The following is a 13002-nucleotide window of genomic DNA, read 5'->3' on the forward strand; positions in this document are numbered from 1 at the left end:
CTTCAAGACACTTGTGAAAAACAGATTTTTATAAAATCTTGCAGTTTACAGAAATTCAAAAAGCATCTGGAAATACAACTATTGCACACTGTGCAGTTATTATTTGAATTGACTACTGTTTGTCATGTTAAATTACATTTATGTAGTTAACAGTTAAATTCTGTCAAATATTAACTTTTTAAATACACGTTTCTTATAACATATCACTGCTGCTTCCTCTCCTTTTTCTGCTTCTTTTTGCCCTGTGGTGGCAGAACATGTTTCTTTAACTTCTGCTTCTCTTGCTGCATTGACACCCTGGTTAGGGCACTTTTCATCCCCACATAAGGCATGTGTGGCAGGGCGAGCTTTCCCATTTGAGTGGGGTACTTGGTCTTTTCTCCTCTCTTGAACACTGGCTGGGAGACCAAATGCTTCAAATGTTTTTTCATGCCCTTCACCATCTTCTGCTGCTCTCCGTCAGCTACCTCGTCTCTTGCTCTGCCTGTGGAGAAACAATAGTATCTTCAGCTGTCTGTCTTTGAACATTTTTCCAATGGACTTGTTACAAGAGATTTGTTTTTGGCACCAGTATGGTTATGCTGGTCTTACCAATTAAAACATCATCGTCCAGGTCCACCTCCAGGGCCTCTGCAGCTTGTTTGAACCACGAGTTGTGCTGCTTCTCCCTGCTGTTGTGGAACTCAATCTTTTCTATCTTCCTGGCCAAGTTGACTCGCTCCTGTGGAGGGACAAACTCAACAGTAAAAAATCAAATATGATCTAACATCACATTGAAGACAGGACCTAATGCCAGTGGAGCTCACCTTGATGGCTTCCATGCATTTGGTCTCTATGGGGAACATTGGTAGGTCCTCGTCCTTCCCAAGAGTGTTGTAGATCTTTCTGAAGTTTATCATGTCGTCTGGGCCGATTATCAGCAAACTTAGACCCTCTTTAGTGGCTCGCGCTGTTCTGCCACTCCGATGGACATAAGTCTCAGATGTCCTAGGAACCTGAAGTACACAGGGGGACATTTAAAATAATTATACCAGGTATCAAGTAGTTTAAAAAAAAAAAATGACCGTGCAGTTTCTTTTCTTTTCCATTCGTCAATTTTACGATAGTAAATAAAAGTTAGAAACCAAAATTCAGCAGGTCAGTAAAAGTCTCCTGCTCTATGGCTCTGGATTGTGCAGGTGCTAGTGTTATAGTTAGTTGGTTGCAATGCTCATGGGTTTTGAATGCTGGTAACCAAATTTGAGGACTGAACTCAAAGCAGAAGCTAGAACCTTCGGACAGCTGACAAAAGACAAACCTGGTAGTGAATCACATGTTCAACATTGGGAATATCCAGTCCTCTGGCAGCTACATCAGTGGTCAGCAGAACACAACTGTGAAGGAGGTCAGATCAGTTCAGTAAAGCACGGGAATAAAGGTGCAGCTTAGTGTTAGAGATAAAACAAATACTGTATTTGCTTTGGGGGTTCAGTATTGGCTTTTTTATTTTTTTTATTTAGCTAATACTCACTGTCACCGCATATTACAAAAAACAAAAACATCTCAATGTGTGAAATGATTACAATGATGTTTTTTCAACTTTAACTTAACTAGGTAAAAATAAAGAGAGAGTAACTAGCTTATATTCAAATTGAACTTGAAAAAGGTATATGTACAGACATAAAAATCAATGCGCGCTCTAATAGTTCCTTCACCTAAGCTCCTGTATGAAACCATGTGGGTCCTCTGAATAAATTTCTCTCCTAAGATTAAAAATCTGTTAAACTCCTAAACGATGGAATGATTTGTGTAACTACTGTGGTTACAAGCCTATAAATTGCTGAACATATTCAATGAATATGAACCACTAATGTGAAGAATAACAGATTAAACCCTTAATCGTGAGTGCAGTAAATACGTTTTAGAATGTCATCATAGGCACACAATAACTGGTTAACAAGTTCAGACAAGTGAGTGAAATTCTCACCTCTCCCTCTCAGCAAACCTTTCCAGGTTTTTGAGGCGTTGTTTCTGGTGCATGTTGGCGTGTAGCGGCAACGGGGTGCTGTCCAAGATGACTAGCAGGGAGTTCAGCCTCTTGATACAGTCTATGCTGTTGGCAAACACCATGGTGCGCCCAGGGTACTGCAGCAAGAAGTAATAAAGGTAGAAGTCCTTCTCCTCTTTCTGACAGTGGATCCGTGTCTCGGTCAGTGTCTCCACCGTTGCCTCCTTCCTGGTGAGGTCGACAATCTTGGGTTTGGACTTGATCCCCACTCTCTCCATGAGAATATCCAGCTTGCTCCTCTGGTCCAGGTTCTTCTTCTTCTTCTGCAGGAAGCGGGTGGGCAGGCTGTGAGCCATGGTCAGCGTGGCAGAGAACACAAAGGTTTGCCGTGCCGGATTAAAGTGCACGGTGTTCAGCATCTCCAGCAGATTGTCCAGCTCGGCAAAGTGGCCTCTTTCTACCATGCGATCGGCTTCGTCGATGACCAGACACCTGCAGAATAACACAACGAATATTATGAATATTAACTACGACATTCCATGAGCTGATCTTTGTTTCATCTCTCATGGTGCTTTTTGTCATAAAAGGATCTGAATTAAACATATGCTGAGTTAATGCATGTCTATGGTTTTCTCCTGACTTGGCAGTATTAAAGGAGATGAATGCAGTCATGGTAACTTTCAGGTGCACTGGCGATCCAACCTGACTGTTCAGCATTTTGGTATTCGAGGAATAAATGGAGAGCTGCCAAGTTCCTACTCAGCCCTGGCTAAAATCTGGAAGTCTGTCAAATTCGATAAAAACAGGGAGGCACTGGCTGCGGTGTCTGTTGTGCTTCCAGGAAACAGTTTACTGCTGCTGCCTTTTTTTAGTTTGAAGATGGCCCTGTCCTGCAACAGCAATATTGTGCATGCAGTCTATCCTCTGTCTATTTGGTGTATCTAACATTGCAATGCTGGGAATGTTAGAAAGTCACTTGCATAGATATCCTGGATCTGCTCCCTTTAAACCAATTTGTGCACCAGTTATTATAGAGAATATGACAACGTGTATGTTACATATATATGTTACATATATCCTTTATTTGCAAAGCAAATGTAATTTGGTGTCTTGTAAAGTCATGAGGGTTGGTCACTGTGTGCATGACAAGAAAATAAAAATATATGAAAATTAATATACAACAATAACTAATTCCAGTTGCCACTATTCTATCCTTCTTGGATACTTAAACCACTCTGTTACTTAAATATTATTCTCATTAATTACCCCATAGTTGCATTTAACTGCTTTAACAGAGCCTGTCCTGTTTTCACATAATTTTATGCATCTTTCATTGTAGCAACATGTTGTGTGGTAACATATAGCCTAAAAATAAAAAACAAATGTATGAACTGTGACTCACCTGAGCTGTCTGAGGTTCAACAGATGCGGATGCTTCTCCTTGACCAAATCCCACAGACGTCCCGGAGTCGCAATAACGATCTCTGGCCTGCGTTTCAGCATCCTCCGCTGTTTCTCTTGTGCCATTCCACCCACCACTATCGCCGTTTTGATACCTGCAATACAGTAATGTCTCGAGTTCACTTTCACAAAACTGTGGAGCAATGAAGATCCTGAGCATGTCACCCATTTAGGGACTTACCTGTGAATTTTGCGATGGCGTCAATGTGATGTTTGACCTGGACCGCCAGCTCCCTGGTCGGAGTTAGAACCAGTCCGAGCAGAGGCTGACTCTGACTCTTTTCTTCGGCTCCAGCTGTGGGGTCAAAGTCAAACTCTACATCTTTGATTACTTGAATGCATCCAAGTCTTTCATCCTCATCTTCACCGCCGCTCTCATCACCCTCACTGATGCCTTCATCCGAGCCCTCTTGGCTCTGCTCTTCGACATCGTCGTCCTCTTCTTCCTCAGCCTCCACGTTGTCCTTGCGCTCCTCCTCCTCCATTATGGACTCAGCATCATTTTCTGACGTTACTGATGGTAAATACAAACTCTCCACCTGTGCAGCTGGTTTCTGGTCCTCATCGACAGACTTATCGGGGCCCTTTTTCCATTCCAGGATGGCATGGATCATTGGGATGCCAAAAGCAAGTGTCTTACCACTTCCTGCAATGACAGTGCTCACATTAACTTCACGTTGGACAATGGATTGTTATGGAACAAAAGCTTTGCTATTTGTTGTGACAGACCAATCATCTTACCTGTCTCAGCGGCCCCCAGTATATCCATATGATCCCTGATAGCTGGAGGCAACGTCAGGGCTTGAATCGGCGTGGGTGATCCGAACCCAAGGTTGCTCAGTGCCTTTAGCACAGGGGAGGGAACAAACAGGTTATCCCACGCACCCACATCAGTATTTTTGTCAATAGAGGCAGAAAGTGCCGCATTTGTCCAGTTCCTCGTTTGCTTTTTCGGGGGTTTTGTCGCTTTTTCTTGAGGGGACTCTTCTTCCTCCAGAGGCGGAAGCTCTGACGTCGGCTCCACGTCTGGCTGTTCCTCTGTGCCCATCTCTATCTGCTGCTTTGGTTTCTTTTTCTTCTTTTTGTTGCTCTTCTTTGCTGCAGCATTTGCTTGGACCATAGGTTCGGTGTCTTCTTTAGCCGTTTCTTCTTCTCCTGCCTCCTCTTTGGCAGCTTCATCTTTCCCCGTCACCAGTGCAGGAATGTCGTCTTGCTGGGCGGACTCCTTTGCAATCTGTTTCTTAGTTTTCTTCTTATTTTTGGCTTTCTTCTTGGCTGGCTCAGTTGCTTCCTCTCCCTCTTTGCCCTCCACATCAGGGCAGCCTCCACCCTCCTCTTGCTCGCCGGCTTTTCTCTTCTTTGCCTTGCTCTTTCTCTTCTCCTTCTTCTTCAGCTCTTTCTCCGCGTTGGCCGCAGCCTTCTCAGAGTCGACCAGACGGTAGTTTGTCAGCTCTTCGAAACACACCAGACCCTCCATGCCCTCCTCGGAGAAGAGACTGGGGTCGAGCTCCACAGCTTTCCACTGGCCTTTCGCGTGGATGCTCCTTTTGGCCTTTCTCTTCGGCCCAGACGACACACTACTGTTTTTCGGCCTCATCTTATTTGTCTTCATTTTTCTACAAATACATTAAATAATCCGGCAGTAAATGTAGAACGACTTCACAGTCTTTAAGCGCGCGCGTGTATCCAACAGCTCGCTGAAGTTATCGAGCAGCTATGTCGAACTGGAGAACCTCACTCGAACAAAACTTAAATCATACGTTCTTTGACACTACACACTACGCAACAACTATAAGCAACGAACAGTGTAAATAAACGCGTCACCTTTACTCTCTGTGTCTCCGCGAAGCATCAAAATATGAGCACGACTGATGACAACCACGCACGGCACGCGGGCGCCGCCATGTTGGAAATGGTCACGTGGTTTGAAAAAACTTTATTTGTCGAACCACAGGGACAGTGCAGTCAAATGTCGAGCTCACCGACACTGACTGATGCACCACTTTCTCACAAGTCCCCCCTCGTCAACACTTCATTAATAGTCAGTAGTGTTCATCAATGGCAAATTAATTATTGATACATATAATAAAATTATATTTATTGACGGATGATAAACTAATAATTTCTCACAATCTAACAAGCTAATCAAGTCTGCAGTTCCAAATGTTAACAAATCACCAGTAAAGGACCAGTGAACCATAATTACCACATAAATACACGTCAAAAAAGTTAAAAAAGACTCACTCTTAATACATATTTGACATCCAATCAATCATTAGGATCTTTTCCGGAGGGTCCAAGGTAAAATGATCCAGTGTCCTTGTGTAGGAGGATAAACACCTAGGCAAAGCAAGTGTATTTCTGTTTTTTTCCGTTTCACAACCTGGCAACCCCAAATAAATCTTATTATTGGCTTATCTTATTTATAAGGCATCAGTTTATACTTTATTTATAATTACGAAATACATTAGTTCCTTCATAAAAAAAACCCTATGAAAAATACAAAAGTAATTAATTGGTAAATTGAAATGAGTACATTTTAGTAAATTTAAATCACGCATGTACCCTGTACTGTTTATATTCAGTATGACCTTTACACACATCAGTATTTATTTGTTAGTGATTTAATCCAGAGAAAGGAAATGTCAATGCAAAGTCTTTATTAATATTCATGACATATAAGTTTGGCTTTTACAGAACAGGCCCAAACAAGCAGTTCAATCATCAAGCCTTTTTTAAAAGCCCAAAGAACCATTAGTTTTTGGTGGGATCAATCACTCTGCCCATGAACAGCAGGGAGTTTGTGCCTTCGTGATATATGAAGAAGAAAAAGGGTCTGTTGATGATGAATGTCCTGGGTAAGGAATATGGAGTAATGCCAATAGTTGTGGCAGCCGCTGCAGTGGTCCCGGTCTCATCCACCTCAATCACAGCCTTGTGCAGCACCTGCGATTGTACAGTAGAGACAAAGGTCAACGTCTGCTGTCTGGATTAAGTCAATATGTTGTCATGGCACAATGACAATGAAAACCAACCTCTGACACTTTGATGCCTTTGTCCTTACTCAGCCTTGTTAAATTGGCTGAAGTACTGAAGACACTGGCCATGCCCATGTGTGGTAGAAGGGTGTGCAGGGAATACGACTGCTCCATCTTGAATTTGGGCATGTTGACTTCCAGTTTGCTGAGAACAAAACATGACCACATATGTTGACTAGACACACTAATGTCATTTGTTGCTGAAGGTATTATACAAAATGTATATTAAAATTATATGCACTGTGTTGCTGAATTCTTGTCATAGCATTAAACGCAAAGTAAAAAAGAATGTGGATTATAAAATAGAATCTACCAACTTACGTTTTTTGCAGATTTCTGACCCAGCTGAGGAACCTATCAGCAGTGATCTCATCATCAACTACAGTGTAGTCTATGCCTTTGTTGGGTAGCATGATGAGCATGGAAACACCTTCCTGGTATGGCAGCTTCAGCACTCTGGCTCCCAGAGGGACGTCTTCAGTTGTGTAGAACTTATCCTCTTTAAACATCATCGGCACTTGCACAACATTGTAGTTGTCAATGAAGAAGGGAGCACTCTGAGTGAAATTAGAGTTAAAAGGCATTTTCCAGGCTCCTGTGACAGATGATTCAATAGGTCAGACATCAAAAGACAAACTATGATCAGTGCAGAGCAGTTAATGACGCAAGTGGAAGTTGTGAAATATACAAGAGCGATTGATCTTACCCTGAAAGAAAATTGTGTTGATTAACATGAGCTGGGTCAGTGCATCCAGGCGGGAAATTATCTCAGTCACTTTGTCCTCAGTCTTATGCTTGATGAACTCGTTGATGAACTTGATACTTCCTTTTGTGTCCGTAAAGTCTATAGTGCTTATGTCGGCATCAAAAAACTTCTTGATCTGGTCTTCAAATGTCTTTTCCACCTCAAACCGCCGGTGCATGAAGATGGCCATGCCCTGGTCCAGTTTCAGTGATCCGTTCTGTGTGATGTTCTCGTGAAGGAGCTGGAAAAGTTCGGGGATAAGCTCTGGCTGGTTAGCCCTCTCCAACTGCTCCAGGTTGAGACCCCTGAGTAATTCCTCATGGGTGACACCGTCAGAAGCCATCAAGAGAGCAGCAAAGCTGGTAGAGATGCTCAGAGGTGAGAAGAAGATGTTCTTGTCATGGTAACTGGATATTTTTCTGTAAAGGTTCATGGCAAAGTCCATGTTTTTGAATGAAAGCTCTGAAATTGTTGCATTTGGAAGTTGTGCATGATGGACAGGAATGAGGAAGCACATGAGGGTTGGAATAAAAATAAACCCCATCTTCAGTTTGTCTGACACCATAATTTCGCGTCTGGTATGGTTTTGGTGAACAGCCTGAAACATGCAGATGTGTAGATGTCAAGAATATGTTTTAAAAAATGCAAGTATGAGCAGTGACACGCTAATTAACCAATCTAGAAAAAAAAGTTGATTGTGTGGATTACATTTTCCATAAATTGCCAACAAAACCACTATAATGAATACAAATTTAAAATGCAACACATAGCTGTCACTGAAATACAGTTTTCCGTAAAAGAACCAACTGCCATACGTACCACTCAGCCTGGGAAAGATTGCATCTGAAAGCCCCATCTATTATTTGGGGAAACAAAGTGCAAGTGTGCTCGGAGTGTTACATATTAACCACGACATGCAGCCTGCTATGTTGATCCAGATTTAGTCAGAGCTGTTTATTGAAGGGCCTCTTTCCTGATTGTGATGTCAAAAGAACCATCAATGACGGAGTATTATCAATATTTACAAGAAACAAATAAGACATGGGAAACTTTAGGAGTGAATATCACTTTAATCCTGGAACACTAACTAATGCATCTAATGAAAGAATGTGCAGTGGTATTGTGAAATATAACAAAAATGAATGAATTAGTTCTTGTTAGTACGCAATGTGATAACAATGTTATGATAAAAACCTAACCAACAATATTCTATACTGTTTGTGTATTTTAAATAGAAAAGAAAAAGCAGATCAAAAGGAACCAAAAAATCCATGAATTCATGGAACCAGCATGAAAAGTCAAACTTGACATGACATCCAGTACTTTGGTGGAGGAATTAAGACATATCCATGCTGATCGGTTCCAAAAGTTATTAAAGTGTAAACTAATGTAATTGTTTTTAATGCCACAATGAGGTTTATCCATCAAAACTGTGTGTTGTGACATGATTTAGTTTTTCCAAGACTTAACGGAGACTTGTCGAAAAAATGTGAGATTTCAAACAAATCATGTTCAGAATTGAATGGGCGGGGGAATGTATGTATGTTGACACATTTTTGATGTTTTGGTTCATTCTTTGGATTTTATATTTTAGGAATTATGAGATTACATAACAATCGTCCCTCTTTCGTAATATTTGACTGTTGTTTCATCGATCAGCCATTGTCTTCCACCGCTTTATCCCGTGACAACCTTTCTTGAAATATACCCCTTACAGTTCCTGACAAATACTGATGAAGAGAAACAACATGTGAAGTCAAATACAGGCTAAAATTTAGGCGTAATAGACCTTTTTAAGTGATCATACTGTGCAAGTAAAATGAAATATGCATTTATCTATCAGTGTCATATTGTCTATAGATTTTGTTTTTGTTCCCATTACATGTCAACTTATTGTAGACAGGATATGAAAAATATCCATCAGTGGAGCGTATCCTAGATTCAACAAATAGCTCTCTTCAATAATTTTGTTAACTACCCTACCAAATTGGACAAAACACCGTTTGTAGGCTTTGAAATCTTAAGTTTCATTATGCCTGCTTATAAGCTTAATCGTAAAAACAAAACCACAACATCGAAAACATGTGGTTGTCTAAATACCTTGGGAATTCACTCTGTAGAAGTGAAGTGATTGATGATGTCAGGAATAAAATGACCCACATATATTAGTGCTGCTGGCTTAAAGATGTTTCAGTTCATTGCAAAAAAGAAGTGATTTCAAAACTGCACGGGTGTTGTGGTGGAGCGGCCAATGGATTCACATCTTAAGTTCCCACAAACCCAAGTCCAGTATAAAGGTAGAGGGGTTCTGTCATTATCTAATGAAGCTTTTATCTGTGGTCTAGACATTGGTCTCCTGTGACTTTCAGTGAACATTCGTCTCTGTATGTATTCACGCCAAGCAAGTAAACACACCCTTTGTACTGTATGGTGAAGATTCCTTTCCATCTCTTCCAGAGAATAAACGAGAATAAAAAAAACAGTACACAATACAAATAGAAGGCGCCATGGTACAAAGGCAATTGCAAACTTGGATTAACTGCATCATGAGTTCTGTGGTCACCCTTTTCCCATGCTTAGTGTCTCACTGAGTTAGATTAGACTATCTGCTGCCTTTACTTTGTTAGTGTTCTTCGTTGCTCTCCTCTGTAGCCTCTGTGGCGAACTAATCGGGAGAAACGTGTCAGCCTTCTGACTGTCCTTATGTCCGCACGTGCAAAAGGTTAGAGGAAGGAGAAAAGCTACCCCTGTGTGGGGTTGCCGATCCAGGCAGCTGGTAAACAATGCAGGCAAACCTTTTCACATCTTCACTGGCTGCGCTTTTGTTGTTGGTCCTCCTCAGAGCCAGTGTTTACAGATCCTAGAGGAGGAAGAACAGCACAGGCTAGTATATTCCTCATAATGTCATTATGTGATTGGCTTTTCGATCAAATTAGTTAAATAACCTGTACTATATTTATATCTAGAAAATCAGATGTGCTCACCTGAGCCACCTGTTGATTTTGGGTCCGGTTGTTGAGAAATATTCGACTGAGCTTGTTGCTGCTGCCTAAACACGCAACAGAGGAGATTTGTGTCAAATTCATTATCAAATCATTTAAGGTGGTGGGATGCAAAATCATGAATACAATTATTTTTTTCAAAAGGACACACTTACACCACAAACTTGAAAATCACAAAATTAACAAAGCACTTGTTATTGCAGGTGTACCGAATCCAATTGCAAGTATGTGTTGAGAATACTGTGCAGGTCAGCAGACATGCAGCCGAACCTACCGATCAAAGTAGGCTTGTCTCCTCTTCCTCAGTTCCTCAGCTGTAAGTGTGTCGCTTTGGCCTCCTGTAGAACTCCCTGCTGCCTGGCTGCCTGATTTCACACTTCCTGCTTCGGACTCTGGAGATGTGTTGCTCATCACTGCTCCTAAAAAAACAGCAGCAAATTTCAAACGTTGTTATTACTACGTACTGTGAACGTGGAATAAAATTTGTGAAAATAGGGAAGACGTCTTACTGACTCATTGAACCATAGAAAATATCTAACAAATAGAGCAAATAAATGATAGAATATTTCAAAACTTCTGAATGACTCATCTGATACCTTGCATGCTGAGCTGTATGGCCCTGCGAAGATCAGCCTCCTCATCTTCCACGTCTATGTCCTGTCTGCTTAGTGCCAGGGCTCTCTTCAGTTCTTCATCTTCATCCACAACCTCATCCTCCACAACAAAGCCCACTTCTGCCTGGCTCAGAGCTGCTGACCTGCTGCTCACAGTACGAGGCTTGATCAGTTGTCACAAGTAAGTCAAAAGTTTATTTGAAGCAATATGTAACATAAACTAAGATAGCCCTTATGAAGTAATGTATGGGACCTCTACATTGTATCGTCAACCAACACATACCCTGCACTTGTCTGGGCTTCATCCTCTCCAATGAGCCTGGGCCGCTGCTGCTGTTGCACTCTCATGAACCGAAGGATCTGCTCTGCCTCACACTCGGGTAGGTTTCCTCGGATCACAAATATGGAATAACCTGCACAAATATAAATTTAATATACTCTTCTGCATTGCAACATCTCAGACACACTGCAAATAAGTCAATATTACAAATACCTTCTTGTTGTAACTGTGCAAGAAAAAGGGCTAGATAGGTGTCTGATATAAGCTCTGGTCCAGTCAAAAGTGAATTCAGGTTAAACCACTGCAATAAAAGCAAAACAGTGTTTTAAGTAAATCAAGCTGCATTCGACTTGTTTATGAGTTGTTATATAAGTGCCTCATACCTGTTGTCCCAGTTTGCGTATAGTAAACCAGTGCTCCTTGTAGTTGCAAATGAAGGCGTTCTCATTTCTGAAACAGGAAAGTGGGAATAGCTGTTACCGAATGGCCGAAACTGTCACATCAAAGGAAAAAACATCAAAATGGGTAAAACATTAAAAAAAATAAAGTATACAAAATTGTATAAAAGCACAATTTCAAATATTAGACAAATAACATAATAAAGTTTAGACAAAGAAACTTTACATTGGATTTATCATCAAGCTCTGGTACTCCCGGCTGTTGAAGAGGATTAGTTCCAAGCCCCACACTCTTAGAGCGTTGCTAATAACCTAGAGGTTTAGATCATAATAAAAAAGGTTATTGACATTCCTGACTTATAATTGTTATTGATCTGTTATATAACATAAAAAAAAGTGAATGGCCTCAACTTACTTGTATTGAAAAGAACCCACTGTCATCCATGTTCCCAGAGGGTTGCTATACATCACACATAGAAACATATTTAATAACTATAGGGTAACGGCATGTATAAATAAACAACCTGCTCCACCAGCAACACTTCTGCGCCTCCTCACCTGTAAGAAGGTCCTGTACTCTTCGCTGGCCATTCCTCCCTCCGCCATCCTCATCCTCTCCTCTTCATCGAGCTGATGGGCGATGGAGGACAGGTCCACGGGAGTGAAGTACTCGCCCTGCAGGAGGTTGTTGAGGCAGTGCTGGGCGCACAGGGAGCCCTCTTGCTACAAATACAGGAGAGGTTACTGTTCAGGCGAATCTATCACGACAGCACAGGGGCCCGAGATTAGTTAGGACCAAAATCGTTTGGATCTGGTCTGTCCCCAATGTTACCAGTCATGCCCCAGTCGAGCTACATGCAGCTAGGTTAGCTTACGTAAACAACACACTCAACTGGCCTCATTCGTCTTTTAGACAAACCACAGAGCGGTGCCAAGCCCGGTCGTTACCAGCTGGACGAAGAGTTGCATCCCTGCGGCTTTTACGAAGCACTGCACTCGCCGAAAAGAAACTTCCCCCCATTATCTCTGACTAGCAGGTGCAGTTAGCATCCTAGCTGCCTGGACAACAACACTGACAAACACCAACAGAAATCTCTCCACACCGGCCACATACCGCCGGGAAACAAGCATCCGCCCTGCGGCCCCGTGCTTTCCGAGTAAACACGGCGATTCAATCGTCGTTTAAGGTTTTAAGTGGTAACAATTTTAACTTACTTTCTCATGAAATATGGAATCCATATTCAGCTTTCTGTCAAACATTCAACTCTGACCCCTCGCCCCGCTGCACTCATCACCATGGAGAGAAGGTACTATCTCGAGCAGCGCCACCTGGTGGCTGGGCTCCAGCACCAGCGCCAACACCATTCAAATCTCCAGTGATGCAGATTTATAGATTTATTATACAAGCGTTATCTCTGAAATGACTGCCTGTCTGTATCTGCGTGGAACTACTCAAAGCATTGATCCAAAGATTAAT

At 41.8% G+C, this 13002-nt stretch overlaps 3 protein-coding genes across 4 annotated transcripts; all 3 read right to left on the minus strand.

The window, feature by feature from the left end:
• Nucleotides 1-8: 8 nt before the first annotated feature.
• ddx24 (DEAD (Asp-Glu-Ala-Asp) box helicase 24) lies at nucleotides 9-5372 on the minus strand. The gene is made up of 8 exons (XM_035611210.2): nucleotides 4190-5372; nucleotides 3630-4094; nucleotides 3390-3543; nucleotides 1967-2479; nucleotides 1298-1373; nucleotides 807-995; nucleotides 592-721; nucleotides 9-484 (listed from the first exon to the last, which is right to left on the minus strand). The coding sequence occupies exons 1-8, from the start codon at nucleotides 5058-5060 to the stop codon at nucleotides 204-206; spliced, it is 2679 nt and encodes an 892-aa protein (XP_035467103.2). The 5' UTR covers nucleotides 5061-5372; the 3' UTR covers nucleotides 9-203.
• Nucleotides 5373-6091: 719 nt separating this feature from the next.
• On the minus strand, nucleotides 6092-8150 carry serpina10b (serpin peptidase inhibitor, clade A (alpha-1 antiproteinase, antitrypsin), member 10b). Its single transcript, XM_035611215.1, has 5 exons — nucleotides 8051-8150; nucleotides 7193-7829; nucleotides 6808-7081; nucleotides 6484-6631; nucleotides 6092-6394 (listed from the first exon to the last, which is right to left on the minus strand). The coding sequence occupies exons 2-5, from the start codon at nucleotides 7794-7796 to the stop codon at nucleotides 6203-6205; spliced, it is 1218 nt and encodes a 405-aa protein (XP_035467108.1). The 5' UTR covers nucleotides 7797-7829; nucleotides 8051-8150; the 3' UTR covers nucleotides 6092-6202.
• A 131-nt stretch (nucleotides 8151-8281) lies between these two features.
• Nucleotides 8282-12850, minus strand: atxn3 (ataxin 3). 2 transcript variants are annotated; one of them, XM_035611221.2, is made up of 11 exons: nucleotides 12741-12850; nucleotides 12084-12248; nucleotides 11941-11985; nucleotides 11752-11837; nucleotides 11511-11577; nucleotides 11341-11428; nucleotides 11131-11260; nucleotides 10830-10993; nucleotides 10508-10652; nucleotides 10216-10280; nucleotides 8282-10091 (listed from the first exon to the last, which is right to left on the minus strand). In XM_035611221.2, exons 1-11 carry the CDS (start codon nucleotides 12783-12785, stop codon nucleotides 10039-10041), a joined length of 1053 nt encoding a protein of 350 aa, XP_035467114.1. In that variant the 5' UTR covers nucleotides 12786-12850; the 3' UTR covers nucleotides 8282-10038. The 2 variants fall into 2 exon arrangements, with proteins under 2 accessions (XP_035467114.1, XP_035467113.1); XM_035611220.2 differs by having other exon boundaries at nucleotides 10830-10996.
• Nucleotides 12851-13002: the final 152 nt, after the last annotated feature.

Source organism: Scophthalmus maximus, chromosome 15, assembly GCF_022379125.1.
Source record: "Scophthalmus maximus strain ysfricsl-2021 chromosome 15, ASM2237912v1, whole genome shotgun sequence".
NCBI classification, from domain to species: Eukaryota; Metazoa; Chordata; class Actinopteri; order Pleuronectiformes; family Scophthalmidae; genus Scophthalmus; species Scophthalmus maximus.

Excerpts from the sequence above, each read along its gene's own strand:
- ddx24 (XM_035611210.2), bottom strand. The coding sequence starts at position 5,060 with ATGAAGACAAATAAGATGAGGCCGAAAAACAGTAGTGTGTCGTCTGGG. Across the intron at positions 722-806 it reads AATGCATGGAAGCCATCAAG|GAGCGAGTCAACTTGGCCAG; the intron begins GTGAGCTCCACT and ends GTCCCTCCACAG. Across the intron at positions 485-591 it reads GGACGATGATGTTTTAATTG|GCAGAGCAAGAGACGAGGTA; the intron begins GTAAGACCAGCA and ends GTTTCTCCACAG.
- serpina10b (XM_035611215.1), bottom strand. The coding sequence starts at position 7,796 with ATGGTGTCAGACAAACTGAAGATGGGGTTTATTTTTATTCCAACCCTC. Across the intron at positions 6,632-6,807 it reads GTCAGAAATCTGCAAAAAAC|CAAACTGGAAGTCAACATGC; the intron begins GTAAGTTGGTAG and ends TTTTGTTCTCAG. Across the intron at positions 6,395-6,483 it reads AAGGCATCAAAGTGTCAGAG|GTGCTGCACAAGGCTGTGAT; the intron begins GTTGGTTTTCAT and ends GTACAATCGCAG.
- atxn3 (XM_035611220.2), bottom strand. The coding sequence starts at position 12,785 with ATGTTTGACAGAAAGCTGAATATGGATTCCATATTTCATGAGAAA. Across the intron at positions 10,653-10,829 it reads CATACAGCTCAGCATGCAAG|GAGCAGTGATGAGCAACACA; the intron begins GTATCAGATGAG and ends CTGTTTTTTTAG. Across the intron at positions 10,281-10,507 it reads AGACAAGCCTACTTTGATCG|GCAGCAGCAACAAGCTCAGT; the intron begins GTAGGTTCGGCT and ends TTGCGTGTTTAG.